At 50.5% G+C, this 18,289-nt stretch overlaps 1 protein-coding gene across 4 annotated transcripts in view; it reads right to left on the bottom strand.

Annotated features, from left to right (window-relative positions):
• The window catches only part of SH3PXD2B (SH3 and PX domains 2B), a 90,617-nt gene extending 75,606 nt beyond the window's left edge, over positions 1-15,011 (bottom strand). The window contains exon 1 of one of the 4 annotated variants that reach the window (XM_036224338.1): positions 14,673-15,011. Coding sequence is in view for 1 of the 4 variants with exons in the window: in XM_016145098.2 (XP_016000584.2) it covers positions 7,162-7,236 (75 nt within the window). In the remaining 3 variants the exon portion in view is untranslated. Of the gene's footprint in view, positions 1-6,366; positions 6,934-7,161; positions 7,403-10,668; positions 10,843-14,672 lie in introns of those variants that run through there. The other 3 variants (XM_036224339.1, XM_016145098.2, XM_036224340.1) reach the window with 3 other exon arrangements.
• Positions 15,012-18,289: the final 3,278 nt, after the last annotated feature.

Genomic DNA, 18,289 nt, shown 5'->3' with positions numbered 1-18,289 from the left:
CAGAGACCTCCCTCTGTGACAGGATGGGGGAAGAGCCTCGGAGGCTGGCGCTTACCCAGGAGGCCGGGCCCTCTGGGGAGCTGGAGGGTCCCATAGCTTTGGGACGGGCCAGGGCAGGGGGACATGGACCCCGGCTGGAGCCGCCACAGCCTGACACTGCATCTTTTTTAAAATGAGCATTCGATGCTTTTTTATTTTTACTAAAAATAGGTATGTGTTTACTGAAGAATATTTGAAAAACAGAAAAGTGCAGATGAGCAAAAAAAAAAAAAAAAAAAGATGACACATATATTTATCAGCTATAGTTCTGCGCTTACGGACACATATTTTCATCCTTAATTTGTAATCAGCTGGGAATCTGCCTGTTACTTTGCAACCAAGCTTTTCCTGTTTCATAGTCCCATGACAGAAGACGGAATACTTTTTTTTTTTTTTTTTTTTTTTTACCATTTTGACAGTATTCTAGCATGTAGCTACAGTACGTTTTATCTTGTTCTCTACTGGTGGGTATTTGTGTGGTCACTAACTTTTTATTATCATAATGGATATGGCGTTTGTACACTACATTAGTGAACTATGTACACTATTTCAGGATACTACATTAGGATAGCTCATAGTTACTGAGCCCTTATTATATGCTCGGCTCACTTAACCCTCACAACCCTATGAAATAGAAATCGTTGTTCCCATTTTACAGATGAGGAAACTGAGGTCCAGGGAAAGTAATTTGTCTGAGGTCACACTGGATGGCAGCAAAGCAGAGATTTGAACTCTGCCTGGCAAAGTACTTTCTCTGCTTACCAAAAGTGTGGAATGGCACAGATTTAAAGTCTGAACTAAAGTGACATTTAAGTAATCTGAAGATGGGAAAGCTCCACCCCCTTTGATCTCGAGACAACTGCAGGAGACCAGAGTGGAAGACAAGGCTGGGAAAGCTGCTGCTGAGGATGACATGTGAGGTGAGGTGAGGTGAGGTGAGGTGAGGTGAGGTGAGAGGCCTGGCTCCTCGCACCCAGGGGCCAGAGGGCTGAGGATGGCACAGCGTGGCTGATGAGGCCCACTGCTTTTCAGTCAGAAGAAAGCAAGGACCATTTTTAAGAAAACCTTAGCGCCTACTCAGTGCACCACCTCTGTGTGACACACAGAGAGCGCAGGGTGACAGACACACCTGGAGGGCAGGTAGACAGGCCCTGCCTTGCTCAGGGGCCTATCTCAGTGACAGCAGGATGCCCGGCCTGGGGCAGGCACCCCATACATAAATACCTCGGAAGGAAAGAGTGTGGAAAACACGCAGCATGTCCCCGGGGTGGCCAGCAGGACAGAGGCAGAGATTTGGGTTGCGGCTACCATTATCATTAATATTTTCATGACTATCACTGATGGAGCGTCTTTTGCACAGGAGGCATCAGGCTCAGTGTCGTGTGACACATGTTAATCTTCACAACTGCCCTATACTTCTAGGTAAGCACTGTGACCACCCCCACTTTATACAGACCCTCGGGTGGCTTGCCTGCAAGGGCACCCAGCTCGGGAGTGCTTGAAGACGACTCGAAGCCAGGTCTTATCACCTTGAAGGTCACGGTGGGTCCTAGGATCCACCATGGCATTGGTCACCCCGCCCCCCAGGCCACGGGAAGGACAGAGCAGACTGAGTACATGTGATCAAAGCAGCGTACACAGTAGTCTTAGGAGGAAGACACTGTACTCACGTTAGAGACTCAGATGCTAAGGCTGTGGGCTGTGTGAGCTGCCCCACGCAGAACCTGAACTAGATACGCTTGTCTCTGACACCCAAGTTCTTTCCACCCAAGTTTGCTGCCCTGCCCTGCATGTTCCTGAAAAAAGGGGTACCAGGGAGGCAACTGCTGGCAGGAAAACAGAATGTAGCTCAGCTGGGCAGTAGATTCACACAGTTCCAGACCACTGAGCTCGCCAGCCAGAGGCCCCCCATAGACCCGCAAATCTCAGCCTCTCAGAACAGTGAGCCCTGGGCTCTCACAGCCTGTTACACAGAGGAGGGAGGTTTCAAGGTTGGCACAGAGCCTGCCAACCCATCACTCAGGGGCACGATCAACCCAGAGCTCCCCTGGAGAGAGAATGACTAAGGGCTGGTGGAAGCTGAGGGAACAAGAAATGAGGGAAGGTCCAGGATGGCGAAACTGGAGCCCAGAAACTTAAGTGACCCACCCAAAGTCACTTGGCTGCTGCCAGACACACAGGCATCTGGCTCAACCCCATGCTGCCACTCCTTGCTGTGTGACTTCAGGCAGTGCCTCCACCTCTCTGAGCCTCTAGTCTCCAGGGAGGAAATAGAAAAGCCAATGTAATGACCTAAAGGATTAGGGAACTGAATGTATAAATCAATCATGCCAATTACTAGAAGACAACCCAATATACCAAAAAATGGAGCAAAAGATAAAATGGGCGATTCACAGAAAACTCAAATGGCCAATAAAGGTATGAGAAGCAAACACCACCATGAGGTGCTATTCTGCGCCCCACAGATTGGCAAAAACTAAAAAGCCTGACAATTTGGAGTGCTAGCAAGAACACTGAACAAAGGGACCCACAGACACTGCTCCCACAGACACAGATGGAAATGAAAAGGTGAACGCGCACAAACCCCAGGACCTGGCCACCCCACGTACGGTTTACGTGTAAGGACGCGGCTCCATGAAAACAAACTGCCGAGAACACCTGAGAAGTTCCCGGTAGGAGCGCAAATAAACAGGGATAAATTCATTAAGCGGAATATTAAACGTCAGTTGGAATGAACTGGAGTCATAGTATCGGCATAGATCTCAAAAGTGTAATGCTTTTATATAGTTTTAAAACATTCACTACAAGATTTGGGGGAGAGTTAAAAAGGTAAAAACATTAAAAGGTGCATGGGGCTGGCGGGGAGAGGGGCCTGATGGCAAACAGGCACAAGGGATCTCTTTTGGGGCGTGATGGAAATGTTGTAAAACCGGACTGTGGTGGCGGCTGCATAGCTCTATAAATTTACTTTAAAAAGTAGCAAACTGTACACTTACAATGGGAGAATTTTACAGTATGGAAAGTATCCCTCAGTAAAGCTGTTCAAGAAAAAAAAGATCCTATCTAATAGATATAATCATTTTTTTTTTAAGTGCATGAGAATGATAAACATCAAAGGCAGGATACTGGTTTTTTGGGGGGAAGGTGGGGGTGTTAGGGAGGGTACTTAGGGGGCTTTGCATCTGCAGTGTTTTGTTACCTAAGAAATAAAAACGATGTGACACAAGTAAGGCGAAATGTAAAGATTTGACAGCTGGATAATGGATAGGTATTTATTTTATTCTATGTATCCATTTATTTGACAGTGTTTCACTATAAATTTTAAAAGTATCTATTTTAAAGGGCTGTTGGGATGACAAAATACACAGAGAGCTTAATCCAGTGCCTGGCCCTCAGGGACTGATCAGATTTCAGCTTTCATGACTATCGCTGCTTCCTCTTAACATCTCAAGATCTCAGGACAGAGCAGGCCAGCACTTCCTGGCCCCTGATGACGAAGCCTCTTCTAAACCCAAGGCTTCTGTACATTCCACTCTAGTGCAAGAAATGTGGTGACCCAAATAAAACCCACAAAACCTACAAGGGGCACTTCTTCCTCCCCTCAAGCCAGAAGATAATAACCCAGTTGGGGGTGGGGGGAGGCCCTCACAAGGTGTCATACTTGAAAGCACCCCTCCGTTCATTCAGAAGGGCCTGGTTCTGGGGCAGGAAAGGCGCTGGCAGAGAGAAGCAGCAGCCTCCAGAGTTCCCCTCCTTGCCTCCGACAGAGGGTGGCAGCTCCAGAGGCATCTTCAAACAACAGTATCATCGATATTGCAATCAACAATAATCCTTCCAAACCACTGAATCTCAGAGGCCCTGGGAGCTTCTGCCCCTGTATTCTTCAGACCTGGCTGTGGCTCTAACCCACAGGTGAATGAGGCTGGGGCAGGGCATGGAGAAGATGCCACCCTGATGATGGAGAAGATGCCATCTCAGGTAGAACAGGTGGCCCAGCCCCGATGGGCAGCCCCAAGTTCCAGGTGCATTTCTCCAATGTTATCTACAGCACCTGTGACCTGTTCCCTCCAAGGCAAGTTAGTGATGAGCAGGAGGTGGCTGAGCTAGCTGCAAGTGAGGAGAAGCCTAGAGGAGAATTAGGGATCTTGGTAACTGGAACTCTCATATATCTTAATGCTGTGGTTGAAAGTAGGAATGTGTGTGATTTTGCCCCTACCCCCTACCCTGAGGACATATCTGGAGACATTTTTGGTTTTAACAGTTGGGGAGAGGGATGCTACTGGCATAGAGTGAGTAGATGCAAAGAGATGCTGCTAAACATTCTACAAAGCACAAGACAGCCCCCACGACAAAGAATGATCTGGCCCAAAATGTCAGTAGTGTTGAGGACGAGAAATTCTGCCTGAGAGGCAAGTAGCAGTGTTTACAATTTGTAGACTATAGAAGCTGGAGCCAAGAGGGGTAAATCGACAAGCCCAAAGTCACACACAGCAGGAAGTGGCAGAGCCCAGAACTGTCCACCTCCCCTGCTCACGGTCACTCGCCAGGACGTCCGGGCCAGGTTCAGAAAGAATACCAAACAGAATGAAAGTCCAGGCTGATGCCAACAGCTGGTTCCATGCTCATTGCTCCCAGCGTGGCGTGGCGGGGTGGGTATGGCTTGAGAACAGGGGTGCGGGGGGGCTGCTGGCAGTGTCTGGTGGGTTCAGATCACCTGCCATCACAGCACTAAATCTGCTCTGTCCCTGTGGATGGCTCAGACTTCAGTCCAACCCATTGCCCCTCTTCATCTGAGGAACCCAAAGGGCTGACTAGAAAGAAGGCGGCGGGGTGGGGTGGGGTGGGGGCACTGAATCACAAGAGTAACTAAACCCGCACACGGAAAAACAAGTTCTTGGTGAAATCCCTCCCCATGTGACTGCAGTACATCCCAAATCAAAGCAGCATGGACACCAGGGGCAGGGAGGCGGGCATCTAATGGTTATGAAAAGCCAATGCTGCCAGTCACTGGGTCCCTCCCTGCAGGAAGTGGGCTCCCTTACCTCCAGCTGACAGATGAGGAAACCAAGGCTCACAGAGGCCACCGAGCTGCTAAGTTGTGAGGCCAAGATTTAGAGAATTGAACATTTAGAGATTTCTCTCAAGGGGCCCCAAAAAGTGGTTGAAAGCTTAGAAAGATACCCCTCAACGCTGTAGAACCTTCAAAAAAAAAAAAAAACCTGCAGGGAGGGATCCCACTAAGCGGTAGTGACAAACGACGGCAAGCTTCCTGGTTTTTCAGGGGACTTTGCTTAGGGAAACTCTGAGTCTGGGATCTGAGAAGTGGTGTGGTCTGGCGGAACACCACTTTTGGGGGTCCAACAGACTTGCTCCTGTCTGGGACCCCAGGCACCGGACCTCATCTTTCTGAGCCTCAGTGTTCTTATCTGTCGAGTGGGCTCAAGAACCTCTGCCTGATAGGACGGTGACAACAGAGAACGGGAGAGGCGGGAGGAAGGCGCCAGTTCTTGGTGGTTGGCTCTATTCTGGTTTTGCCAGCTCACAGATCTGGTGGGAGGCAGCGTGGAGCCTTTCAGACTTCCCCCTGTTGCCATGTCTGTAAAACGGCCTCAAACCAAAGAGGCAACTCAGTTACACACTCAGCAGGCTCGAACAAGAAACCAAGATTTGGCAGCATTTGAAACAGTTCACACACACACACACACACACACACACGAAAGAAAAGAAGATAATTTAGCTCAGTTCTGGAATCGAGGAAAATTTCACTCTATTTAAAGATGCCACAGGTCCAGGAAATAGTTTCCCACCGCCTGGCTAAGGGCTGAATAACCAGCTGCCCAGCCAATAACAATAGAGGCACACAGCACACCCCTTCTCAGAGAGTGCAGAGTGGATTCCGGCTATCTCCTTTCAGAATTTTACAGGCTACTTACGGAGGGCATGGCGATCTGATTTATAAGAATGAGCCTCTTAAGAAAATAGATCCAAAGACGGCTTGCAGGGAGGCCAAGGAGCTGAATTTAGCCAGCCAACGCCCTTTGCTATTCATTGTTCTACACTTCTTTGTTAGGATTTTTTCCCTCCCTCTTGCTGTTTTTTCCCTTCCTGGTGAACTTCTCTGCAGCCAGGCGCTGCTACTGCCCCCTTCCCACCACCAGAGACACCATAGCCCCTCTTCCCTCCAATGGGGAGGCTTTGCCAAGGCCTCACCTGGGCCCAATATCCCACAGCCCCATCATCCCTCCACCCAAAACCCCTGAGTTGGTCCGGGGGGCCCTCTGAAGCCCCAGATTCAGTTCCCAGGCTGCTGTGGAAGCCGGCTCCTACCTGCGGGTCAGGTACACCTCCAGCACCAGGGGAGGCCTGAACGCAGCTCCACCTTCTGGAAACTTGCAGCCTTAACTATTGAGCCTTAGCCTTCCCATCTGTAAAATGAAGTCACTGGTCCGTTTTCTCAAGTCCTTGCCAGTTCAAGAACAAGATTCCCATTTTACAGAGGGAGATACCGGGATGAAACTCCTGGACGTTTTGAAACAGAAGTTATGGGAGAGAGAAGCAGGGGTATTTTTTTTTTAATTTTTTAAACATTTTCAAGGGGCTGGCACGCAAAGGACCCATTCTCATACATCTCCATCGCTCAGGACGGCCCCTCCACAAGAACGGGGCCGAACTTGGCGATCCTTGGCGGGGCTACCTGTGGCTGGTCACCGCGGGCCCGAGCGCCTCTGGAGAACTAGCCCTTCTGTCTGTGTCTGTCTGTCTGTCTGTCTGTTTCTGTTCCCTACGCCGGCTGGGGCCAGACTTTTCCACGGATGGGCAAGACAGGCGTGTGTGTGGCGGGGAGAGGGGGACCAGGAGAGGACAGAAAGGATACGAGAAGCAGCAGAGAGGCGAATGTGGGGCGAGGAGGTGGGACGCGAAGGAGGAGACGGGGCAAAGGGGAGGAGGGGGAGGGGGAGAAGCCGGGGAGGCTCGCGCTGCGCCGCGGCAGGGCGGAGGGGGGAGCGGAGGAGAGGTGGGGGGAGAAAGAGCAGGAGGCAGAAGTTTTCAGAGCCGGGGGGCGCCCGGTCGCCCCCGGCGGGGCGCGGGCGCGAGGGGGCGTGGGGACCGCGCGGCACTCACATAGTGTTTGTTGGGCACCCGCCGCTTCTGCACGTCCAGCACCTTCACCTCCACGATGCTGCGCCGCGGCGGCATGGCCGCTGCTCCGCCGGGCCGGGCGCCGGTGCGGGGCGCGCGGGGCGCGGGGGGCCGGGGTCGGGGGAGGTGGCGCGCGCCGCCGTGAGCCAGGGGCCGGGACTGAGCGCGATGCGGAGCCGAGACCGAGCGCGAGCCGCCGCCGCCGCCGCCCTTCGCCCAGCGAGCCCTGGTCCGCCCGCCCCCCTGGCCCGCCCCCGCCCCGCCCCCCGCCCCGCCGGCCCGCCCCCCGCCCCGCCCCCTTGGAAGAGCCCGGCCCCCACCCCCGCCGCTGGCGCGCGGACCGGCTGGCCCACGTCCGGCCTCCTCCGGGCCTTTGTCCCCGCTCCCAGCCACCGCAACGGGGGAGGGGCGGGCGCGCATCCGCTGTCCGTTCACTGACCGACTCCTCGACTCACTCCCGCACTGACTCGCTCGGGGAGCCCGGGCCAGCGCGCATCTGAGGCCCCGACAGCCGGGTTAGAATCTCAGCTCCGCAACCTTGCGCGACTTGCTCAAGCTCTCTGGGCTCAGCGCCTAATCGGTAAAACGGGCCTAGTAGTACCGCCCTCCCGCCAGGGCAGTCCTCACGATTAAGTGCTTGTGAAGCCGGCCATTGGCAGCGTCCCGCCACTGTATGAACGCGGGCAGTCGTAAATCCAGCCCCCATCCCTGGGGATTCAGGGAGAAGAAAGGGGCCACAGTCTCCTGGGATCACAGTCTGAGAGACGCGGAGAGAGGGAGCGAAAAAGCGCCACAAATGCAAAAACAATGTCATTACAACCGTGGCAGCAAAACAGGGCGATAGGGTGGTGAATGAGTGAGCGGCAGGTGGGTGCCATTGATTCCCACAAGCGGAACACTCACTCCCTGCCGGTGGCAGTGCCTCGCCCTTCAGAAATGTCCTCTGAAGCGTGAGGACAGCGCTCGGAGGAAAAGGTAGTTGACTGACCCATTTCACAGAGGAGGTGACCGAGAACAGCCTCCAGACGCACAGAGCTGGTGTTGGGGGACCCACCACAGTCTGGCCGTGGTCAGATGTCACCATCAGGGTGGCTGGGGCTGCTGCACACGAGTTCATCCGGTGCCTCCCACCCCTGGCTTGGCAACGAGTCATTTTCGGGAGAGAGGTTGGCTGAACAAATGACAGGAGGCAGACATCGCTGCATGGATTGGAGGTTTGGGGCCCTGGCCAATGCTCTCGCACTAGTGAGGACAAAAGGGGGCCACTAACTAAACCTGGCAAGCTTGGGGGAGGCCAGCATGACAGGCCCTGCAAACTCAAGAGACAGAAAGTAACCACACAGGATGGTCTGAACATAAAAATTCCTAACTACAAGTCACAGGCCCATTTAGGCCTGTAGCTTCCTTGATAAGGGTCCATCTTTACCTTTAGTGAGGCTGTCAATTGTCTTTTTGCATCTAAGATAACCTACCTTTGAAATGTCAGAGTAATCTTTTCCAGACCCCTCGCACCAGAGCACCGACCACAGAACCCCTCCTTGTTATCCTGTTCCCCAAATACCATCTCTCTGTGCTGTGATTGTTCATTATTAACTATCCTGTACCTAACAATGTACAAGAAGTATGTGTCTCTTCGTTTTAATTTTAATCCGATCCCAGAGATTTCCCTCCTCCTTTGCTTTTCCCCGCCCACCAATGGATTTCATGTACCCTCCTTACTTCTCCTCTTTTGATTCTAATATATAATAAGCTGCAAAACTGCCATTCTCTGGAGCATTTTCTCAGTTCATTTAGATTTTGCTTCCTGGCAACTGTCCTGAGTTTGACTCAGATAAACTCATAAAAATTCTCTACAGGTTCGGACGTTTCTTTTGTCGACATTAGCAAGCAGGGCTCTTTCCATCAGACCACATAGCTTGCGTGTGCCCCCTCCCTTCAACCCCCCTCCGGGACCTGAAAAAGCCCAGGGCTCCCTCTCACCCTGAGACCAAGGTCAGCCTTTGGAAGAGAGTGGGGGTCATCCAGGGAGGATGCCTAGCCAGGCCGCTGGATAGCTTGGTGCTGATTCCCTTTGGATCGGCTCCTCCATCTGCCCCTCTGACTTTCCTTGCTCGGTGTTGCCACCCTGCTCTGGCCCTGAGGCTGGCCTGTATGCATTTCACTGATGGTCTCCCTGTCCTCCGGCTTCCTGTTGGGTTTGGACAACGGAGGCCTTGATAGAAGATTGAGGGGAGGAAGAGAGAAAGAGAGGTCTGGGTATTCATTTCCTGAGCTTCTTTCCTGCAGTGTGTCCTTACTGAAGGCACCTCCCCTATGCTGGCTCCCTTGGGGGTACCTGTACCTCCCCAGTGGCTACAATGGTCCTACTGGGACTAGGCCATCCCCTTATGGTTCCCCAAGTCCTCCCACGCCTTAGTAAACTCTCCTCAGTGACCTAGGGGGACATCTGTTTCGTGCCAGGACCCTCGCTGACAGAATTCCTTCTGAAGCACAATCGTAAGTCAGAGGACTTGGAAGTGTCCGGTATGGTGAAGGCCTGGCTTTCCCGTTCCTTTTACCTCACCCTCTGCATGAGCCGAACTTTCCTAATAAGGCAGAACCACAGAAGGCAGACGCTAGAGGAAATCTGTGAATCAGCCAGCTTCCTCGGTCTTCCCAAAAAGGTGGTGAGACCTGCCCCTAGTCACACACTGAGCCACACGGCTGGGTCCTCGGGCCTCCTGAGCATGTTCACTCCTGCTATGGCAGGCCTGGCCTGGGAAGACAAACTTCTCTCCCCACCTGCCTGTAGCCGAAGATGCCACATCTACCTCTTTTCATGCCCTTCCTTTGTCTTTTTCTTTCTTTTTAAATTATAGTAAAACATACATGACTTAAAATTTACCATTTTAATCATTTGTAAGTGGCATTAGGTACATTCACACTATGGTGCAATCATCGCCAACATTCATCTCCAGAATTTTTCTGATCTCTCCAAACTAAAACACTTTACCTAGTCATTAAACCCTAGCTCCCCATTCCGTCCCCAGCCCCTGCTCCTGGCAACCACCACCAACAAAATGTGTGACCTTGGGCAAGTCACTGACTTCTCTGTATCTCCATCTCCCCATCTGTAATATGGAATAAGATTAATCATAACCTCTTAGGCTTGTTCTGAGGTCTAAATGAGATAATAAATGTAAAGCACGTGCATTTTTGTTATTTTGCTATCAGCCAACCTGATACAACTAAATGTCTCCTTTTACCTGCATTCAAATCCCAAACCTAATTTTAATCCTAAGTCTTCCTTGAAGTACATCCACTCTTCCCTAGTCCTGACCCTCTTTTTAGCCTGATTGTGGGTGCAGCCTTCATTTTCCTCACATTTTCCTGATCGTGGGTCCAGCCTCCATTTTCCCCAACAATAGACAGGATTTGTAATGTCCAGAAGAAAACACCTTCTGTTTTTTCCTATCTACATGCTTTGGCATAAGCTGTTCATTTCCTCACCTTGTCTGTGGTGACCTCTTATTCAGCTTTCAAAGTCCAGCTTGTATGTCACTTCCTCCAGGAAGCCCTGTGTCCCAGATATATAATTGCTTCCTCTCCTGGCTATCACCGTTCCTTGCCCAACCATGATTGCTTTCTTATAGAGCTGACACCTCTGCCAAACTCAGAGCTCCCAGGGAGCTGGAATGGGTCTTCTTTGTGTCAAATCCCCAAGCATCTGGCACAGTCTAGAGTAGAGAGGAAATGCCTGTGGGATGAATGAATCCACCTCCACCCCCTACTCTAACCTAGGTCCTCGGCAGCAGGTAAGTGAGCCTCCAGGGCTGGGCTTGCTTTTGTTCCTACTTGGGAACCTCTTCTCCTCTAGCTTCACTGTATCTAAAATGCTTCTGGGAACACTGGCATCTCCCTGACCGGCCTGTGGGGAGGACAGGGCAGAGGAGGTAAATCTGCTGCCTTAGCTGACTTTATTCTTCTAAATTCCTGTTCCAGAAGTGCCTTTTGCAGGCTCGAGAGCTGCAGACCATAGATAATCAATGCCGAAGCTGATGAAGCACAGAATTCCATATGGCAGGTTTAGTTGGGAGGAGGGCTACGCATTTGAGGGGCATCGAGTCCATCAACTTGAAATGAGTTCTGGTCTTTTTGTGATTTCTGGTGTCTGCTGGGCTGGCAGGCTGCACTTCTCCCAAATCTCAAGTTCCCAGGATGACAGCCAGGCCCAGCAAGCTGAGGCCTGCTCCTTTTCTGCCTCTCTCCACCAACTGCCTCTGAGAAGAAATCAGGCTTTTTTCCAGGACAAATTCAGGGGACTTGGAAAAAGATACTCTTCCTCGGAGACTGCTGTCTGATTGGCTGGCACAGCAAGATGCTCATAATTAACGTGGCCAAATCTGCAAATGCTCGGTGGCCAGGCACACAAGATCCTGTGAAAGAGATGATGGGCTGGGAGGAAGCAGGCCTTAAGGGAAAGTTCCGGGCACCCAGTCTGTGGGACAGAACTCAGGAGGTAGGGACGAGGTTGAGAGAAGGTACATCTCAGGGGTGGGAAAAAGTAGACCACAATTTCCTTTCTTCCATCTTCTCCCTTTTCTTGGCTGCCAACACTATCTGCCTCCCAAAAGGAAGCTCTGTTCATGGTTCTCCGCTGCTCAGAAACCCTCGCTGGCTCCTACTGCTCACAGGCGGGCATGTGCTTTAGGTTGGCATTCAAGGCCTCTATGACCTGATCCCTTCAGTATTGTTTTTATCCCTACCTACTTTGTGTTTATATTGTGCCTATACCTGGCTTTCTCTTACTTTGTAAAGGGAAACGTGTGTGTTGTAACATGACTTCTGCTGAGTACTTGCCAGGTGCTAAGTATAGCACCAGACAGTCCATGCCCATTTCTCTAATTTGCCCAACAAATCTGCAGTGTATTATTTTTCCCATTTTCAAGTGAAAAAAAAACCTCAAAGCTTAGAGAAGTTGCACAGGGTCATGGAATGGGTAAATGGTGATGCTGGGATTTGAACTCAGATCTGCTGGGCTGCCTGACCCCTGTTTTTCCATTGCAATGAAAGCCCTCCTTGAAGACAGGACTGTTAGCTTCTAAATGTTTGTATCCACTCCGCTCCATAAGTAAGTGCCCCTCTGCTATAGACTGAATGTGTGTGTCCCCCAAAATTTCATGTCAAAATCTGTTTCCCAGTCTGAAGGTATTAGTGGAGTCTCTGGGAGGTGATTAGGCCATAAGGAAGGAGCCCTCAAATGGGATTAATGCTCTTAAAAGAGAGACCCCGTAGAGCTCCCCTGCCCCTTCTACCATGTGAGGACACAGTAAAAAGACAACAGTTCATGAACCAGGAAGTGTGGTCTCATTGCACTCCAAAAATGCCAGCACCTTGATCTTGGCATTCCTAGCCTCCGGGACTATGAAAAATAAATTTATGTTGTTCATAAGCCAACCAGTCTATAATATTCTGTTATAACAGCCCAAAGGACTAAACCATCCTCTAAAGCCATTCTCTTTCCCCAGCTAGACAGGTCTTTAGAAAAGGCAAGTTAGATAACATCTATGAAGACCAAGCCTTCTCCATAGCCCTCAAGGCTAGCAGGATTTGGCCTCTGCTGACCTCTTGACCTTATCTCATCTTCTCCAGCCACTCTGACCTTCTTTCCATTCCTAGAATACTCAACCACTTAGCTCATGCTGTTCCCTCTCCCTGGCATGCCATTCCCTCAATTGGCCCATTCTCATATTTTAGGCCTTAGTTTAAATGTCATCTCTTCTGGAGCCTTCTCTAAAGTAGCCCCCTCATCCCTTACTCATGTGTATTTTCTTATCATAGCTGTCGTCCTCTTATTTATCTGTCAACTAGACCGTCGGTCCAGTCTGTTTCATTAGTTATTATCCGCCTATGCCAGTGCAGTGTCAGCAGTAAACAGTTGTTGAATAAATGGGTACTGTTTTTCCATCCACCCAAGAGGCAGGGCCTCTTCCTTCTCATCGTGTCTGACCCCTGGTAACTGCTTGGCTAATGGTTGTTGAAGGAATGAATGGATGCGTGAATATATGAAAGATCATGCTGGTCAAAAAAAAGTTTGGGTTACATTTTAGGTCGATGGGCACATGCTCCACAGGACTACAAAAGGGCCAAGCCTGGGGATGCCCATCTTGTTCACAGAAGCCTGCAAAGACTGTCTCAGAAAGACTGATTCAGACTGAGCGCATGTATTTTCTCATTCAGCCACAAGGTGGCAGCCTGTCCCAGTTGCCCCCATTGCCTCTCCACCCCTGCAAGAACCAACAACTACTATTCGATCATCTCCAGTGCGTCCCATTCCCCCACATTCCCAGGTGAGTTTAACTGCTTAATTACCCTGTAGGTTTGTTCCACTGGATATGGGGGTTATGGTCCCGCTTCGCCCACTCAGCATGATCCCAAAGTTCAGGTCGCTCAGGGAGTCACGGGTGTTCACTAGCATTTATTTATATGAGTATCTGTCACTTGTGGAAACAAGTGTTTATTGAGCATCTAATATGTGCCAGGCACTGTATAAGGTGCTTGGAATACATCAATGAACTAAAGGTAAAGGTCAAGATCCTTTTTCTTGGCACTCACATTTTGGCGGGGAAGGCAGACAATAAGCTATAAACATAAGAAAGAAGGCGATCGTACAGCACTTTAGAAGGTAAAAAGCGTTATGAACAAAATAAAAGTAGCACAGGCTAATGGAGACAGAGAGGCTGGGGGAAGAGGAGGCAGGAGGCGATCTGAAGGAGCACGTAACCGGCAGGTTTTATTGAGAGGGTCACTGAGTCAGACATGAAGGAGACTGGGCAGTGAGCCATGTGGATGCCTGGGGTAAGGACCGTCCGAGGAGGGAGCAGCCAGTGCAAAGGTGGCAGCGTGGCCTGCGTGTCTGAGAATGGAAAAGTGGTCAGCATGGCTGGAGGGAGCCAGGAAAGGGAAGAGAAGCAGGACAGGCGGGCTCAGAGAGGTAATGGACGCTGGGTCCCACAAGGCCTTGCGGGGACCATGGGAACTCTGGGCTTGACCCCGAGAAAATGGACGGGGGCAGCATGACCCGGCGTAGGTCACTCTGCCTGCCAGGAGGAGAACGCAGTCCAGCTCTCCTGAGTACATGCTTGGATTGTAGCCTTTCTACCCTGTAGAGGTCAGAGTGGGTCATGTGACTTGAGTCACGTGACAAGTCAATCCTCATAACCAGCCTATGGGGTAAGCGCTATCTTTGTTCCCATTTTGCAGACGAGGAGACTTAAGTACACAGAGTTTCAACAACTCTCGGTCAAGGTGTCACAGCCAGGAAGTGGCACAACCAGGATTTAAACCAAAGCAGCCGGCCCACGCAGCTGATGCCCACGTGCACAGCTGCGCGTGAACTTCCGGCTACATGAGCTGTGACTCATACATGCAGAATGACGGGGACCGGCTCCGTCCGCTGGCTGTCCCGAGGTGGTCATGGGGAAGTGGAGAACTGACAGAAAAGTGGGACTTACCTAGTCATGTCCTTGGTGGCGGACCAAGGAACTTCACGGGCAAAGGTCCTGAGGTAGCACGTGCGAGAAATGGCGAGGGGTCCAGAGGAGGAGAGTGACATAAGATATGGCAGGAAGGTGGGTAGTATCAATGGACGGCGCTTGGCGCCAGGAATTCCCAATTTGGGGTGCGGTCACGGAAACGACTCAGGGCAAACAGGTCGAGTGTGACACAGCACAGCTACTCAGGCGAGGCGGCCCTCGGGTGAGGTCCCACTCCAAAGAGATACTCCAGTGAGATGGCTCTGCTCCTCTCTAGCCCAGTCTGCTCTGCCTGCTCTGCTTCTCCCTGTCCCGCTTCGGGCCACACACTCCACTCCGACGTCGACCGCCATGACGCACACCCCTCGCCGAAGAAGGAAAGCGGGCTCCGAGGCCCGAAACCAGCTGACTTATATAGAGAGAGATCCCTATCCCTGGTGCCTGATTGGTCCGTCCTCATGCAAATGAGGACTCCAAAGCCTCAGTTTGATTGGTCCAAAAGGTACTGTCCTGATTGGTTGGAATGGAGCTGCTCTGATTGGTCAGTGAAGATGCAACTAATGGTACAGCTGTGCAGCTCTAACTGGATGGAGAAAGTCTCAGTCCTGTTGGTGGAACTAGGATTCCAGGAACTCCTTTGTAAGGGTCTGCTTAGTTCACAGAGCAGATTGTTCAGTGCGGGAGGTGAGTAGTTCAATACAGGTTTCTCCCTGAAGCGTGGCATACCTGAGACGCCCCTGTTTATCAATGGCTGCTGGGCTCTGTTTATAAATTTGAGCCCAATCAGCCACCAGGGGGCCCTGTGGGTAGTTGTCTTCTTTCTCAGGGTCAACAGTGGTATTAAGCATTTTAGATTTTATCCAAGGGTACCTGAGAAGACTTCAGAGGAATTTTAAAGAGGAGAGTTATGAGGTCAGATAAATATGCCAGTGCTTTGGCAGAGTAGAACATCCACGTATGCATGGGGCTTGGGGAAGAAATAAATACCTGGGGATTAAAGGGAGTGCGTCACCCTTAGTTCATCATGGCCTCAGGTCACACCAGAGAGTGAGGACTTCTTTCAAGAGAGTTATTTGAGGGTTATGCTTCCCTTTTCTTCTGGTTCTCTCTCTACCCCTAAACCAAGAAAAGGGTGTAGCCTTCAGGACAACTGCTTGTAGAGGGTGGAGGTGTCAGTGGGGTAGGGATTGGGGAGAACTGACATCTCCTTCACTGCTTCCCAGCATCCCCATGCTTGCTGAGCTGCAAACCCCGGAAGGAGGGTCCTAGAAGGATGGGGTAGGAGCCCTCTGGAGAACGTGGCTTGGGCTCCCTAGAGTAGGTGGGACCCAGAGCCACTGGAGCCTGTCTATATTCTAGAAAATGCCAAGAACTATGGCTGGTCATAGGATCTCACAGGGAAGAGCCAAGTGAGAGGGCTCGGGAGGCAATGGCCTCCACTGCTAGAACTCGGCAGGGCACATGCTGGGAAGAGAGCCGGCTAGAGCCACCTGAAAGCCCCTGCCCAAGGATCAAGTGCCTGGTTACTTCCACTGGATAGAGGCCAAGGGTCAGACCTTCAGAGCAGGGGGATTCAATGGGAGTCATAAAGAGACCCATGCCAGGGACTGGGCAGTAAAGGTCTTCAGTAGGGGAGGGACACTTGGAGAAGCCTTCAAAGCTCTGAGAGAAATAGCTACGGGTCTTCTGGAGATATGGATGGCTGGGCGATGGGGAAGGAAGCCTGACAGTGGTTCTGAAGGCTGTGATGGAAGGTCGATTCCAGTGTGAGCCCCACGGAGTCTGGCTCCTTCAGTATTCCAAGTGCAGGCAGCCAGCTCAAGTCAGAGCCAGAAAGGAGGCATCCACAGCCAGCTGCCTCTCTTTCGCTCCTTGGAGTGAATTTCTGGAGCTCGCATTACTTCTTTTCTATTCACCTCCCTTGGGGAGGAAAGGTCTTTGGGAAATTTCTGCTCAGGACCCCCAGATTTCTAACAACATCTGCGATTTTTTTATTAGAAAATTTCAAATCAAGGATATTGAAATACCCTCAGAGTCTGTTAAGTTGTGCACCCACATGAGAAACTGCCAACTATTTTCCAGAGTGGAGGAGGCTATAGCATTTTCCATTTTCACCAGAAATGTATGAGAGATTCTGTTTTTCAGCATCTTCTCCAGCATTTAACTGCCTCTATTTTAAATTTTAGCTGTTCTAATAGGTGTTACTGATATTCTGTTGTGTGGATATACCACAATAATGTTTATCATTCGTCAGCCAATGGACATTTGGTTTGTTGGTTTGTTTCCACCTTTTGGCTATTGTGAGCAGTGCTGCTATGAACGTATGATTATACATTTTTGTTTGAACACCTGTTTTCAATTCTGTTGGTTATATAACCAGGAGTGGAATTGCTGGGTCATATGGTAATTCCATGTTTAAGTTATTGAGGAGCTGCTGAACTCCTTTCCCTGGTGGCTGCACCATTTTATGTTTTCATCTATAGCGTATGAAATCTCCAATTCCTCACTAACATCTGTTATTTTCCATTAAAGCATATTATGATCATGTATAGGATGTGTAGTGGTATCTCACTGTGGTTTTGATCTGTAGTTCCCTACTGCCTAATGATGTTGAACATCTTTTCATGTGCTTGTTGAATATATGCTTGGTGAATATATACGTTTATTCAGGTCCTTTGCCCATTGTAAGATTGGTTTGTCTTTTTGTTGTTGAGTTGTATGGCTTCTAGATACAAGTCTGTTATCAAATGTATGATTTTCTCAAATCTGGCATAGCCTATAATCCTTATTGGGGTCACATTAGTGGAAAGAACACACTTAACTTGGGTTTGGATTCCTACCGAGCCACTTGCTGATGTTACCTTAAAGAGAGCACTCCATTTTTGTAAACTAATTTTCCATCTTTATGTGATTGAATCCTGCTTCTGAGAGGGAAGAATGAAATAACATCACATTGTGAAGTGTCCAGCACAGCGCTTGGCTCAGGCATCTACCTGTTCTCGGCTCCTGCCCCAGGATTTCGCTCCCAGGGGTAAGGAAGATGCCTGGGAGCTGTCAGGGGCTCATGCTGCATGACCTGCTATGGGCATGGGCATTGGAGGGGGAGGGGCAGCAGTCACTACACAGGTGCTTTCCCCACTCTTCTTCCAGACGGCCGGCTCTTCAGATGGGCCGGTGGGATCAAGCAACCAGTCATCCAAAGCCCTAGTCACCTCATTTTCACTTAATCAGCTATAGTAGATGTGAAACTCAGGCCAGTGTAGGTCTCTAGAAAGACTTCATTTCTTAATTTTCTTAGATCAAAATACTTTTTGATCTAAATTACTTTGCCTGTAATTTGCTGGGGTGTTGGGTAAATTAATCTCAGGCACTTTGGGGTAACCCTTCCCCGAGGCTCTAACAGAGCAGATCCTTCACTCATTGCGTCCAGCTGTTACTGCTGAGCTGCCTATGGCTCCAGCCACATGGTATCCTCCTGTCCCCTGCTCAGCATGTCCATACCGTGCTCTGGGAAGGCTTGGGGGTACCCCTAGGCTAGGACTCAGCCTCGCTGGTGATTACCAGGGTCTCTGCACAGCTTCTGCCCCTGCTTAATG

The sequence above is a fragment of the Rousettus aegyptiacus genome, unplaced genomic scaffold, assembly GCF_014176215.1.
Source record: "Rousettus aegyptiacus isolate mRouAeg1 unplaced genomic scaffold, mRouAeg1.p scaffold_m13_p_7, whole genome shotgun sequence".
NCBI classification, from domain to species: domain Eukaryota; kingdom Metazoa; phylum Chordata; class Mammalia; order Chiroptera; family Pteropodidae; genus Rousettus; species Rousettus aegyptiacus.
This window is presented reverse-complemented; position numbering and strand designations above follow the sequence as displayed.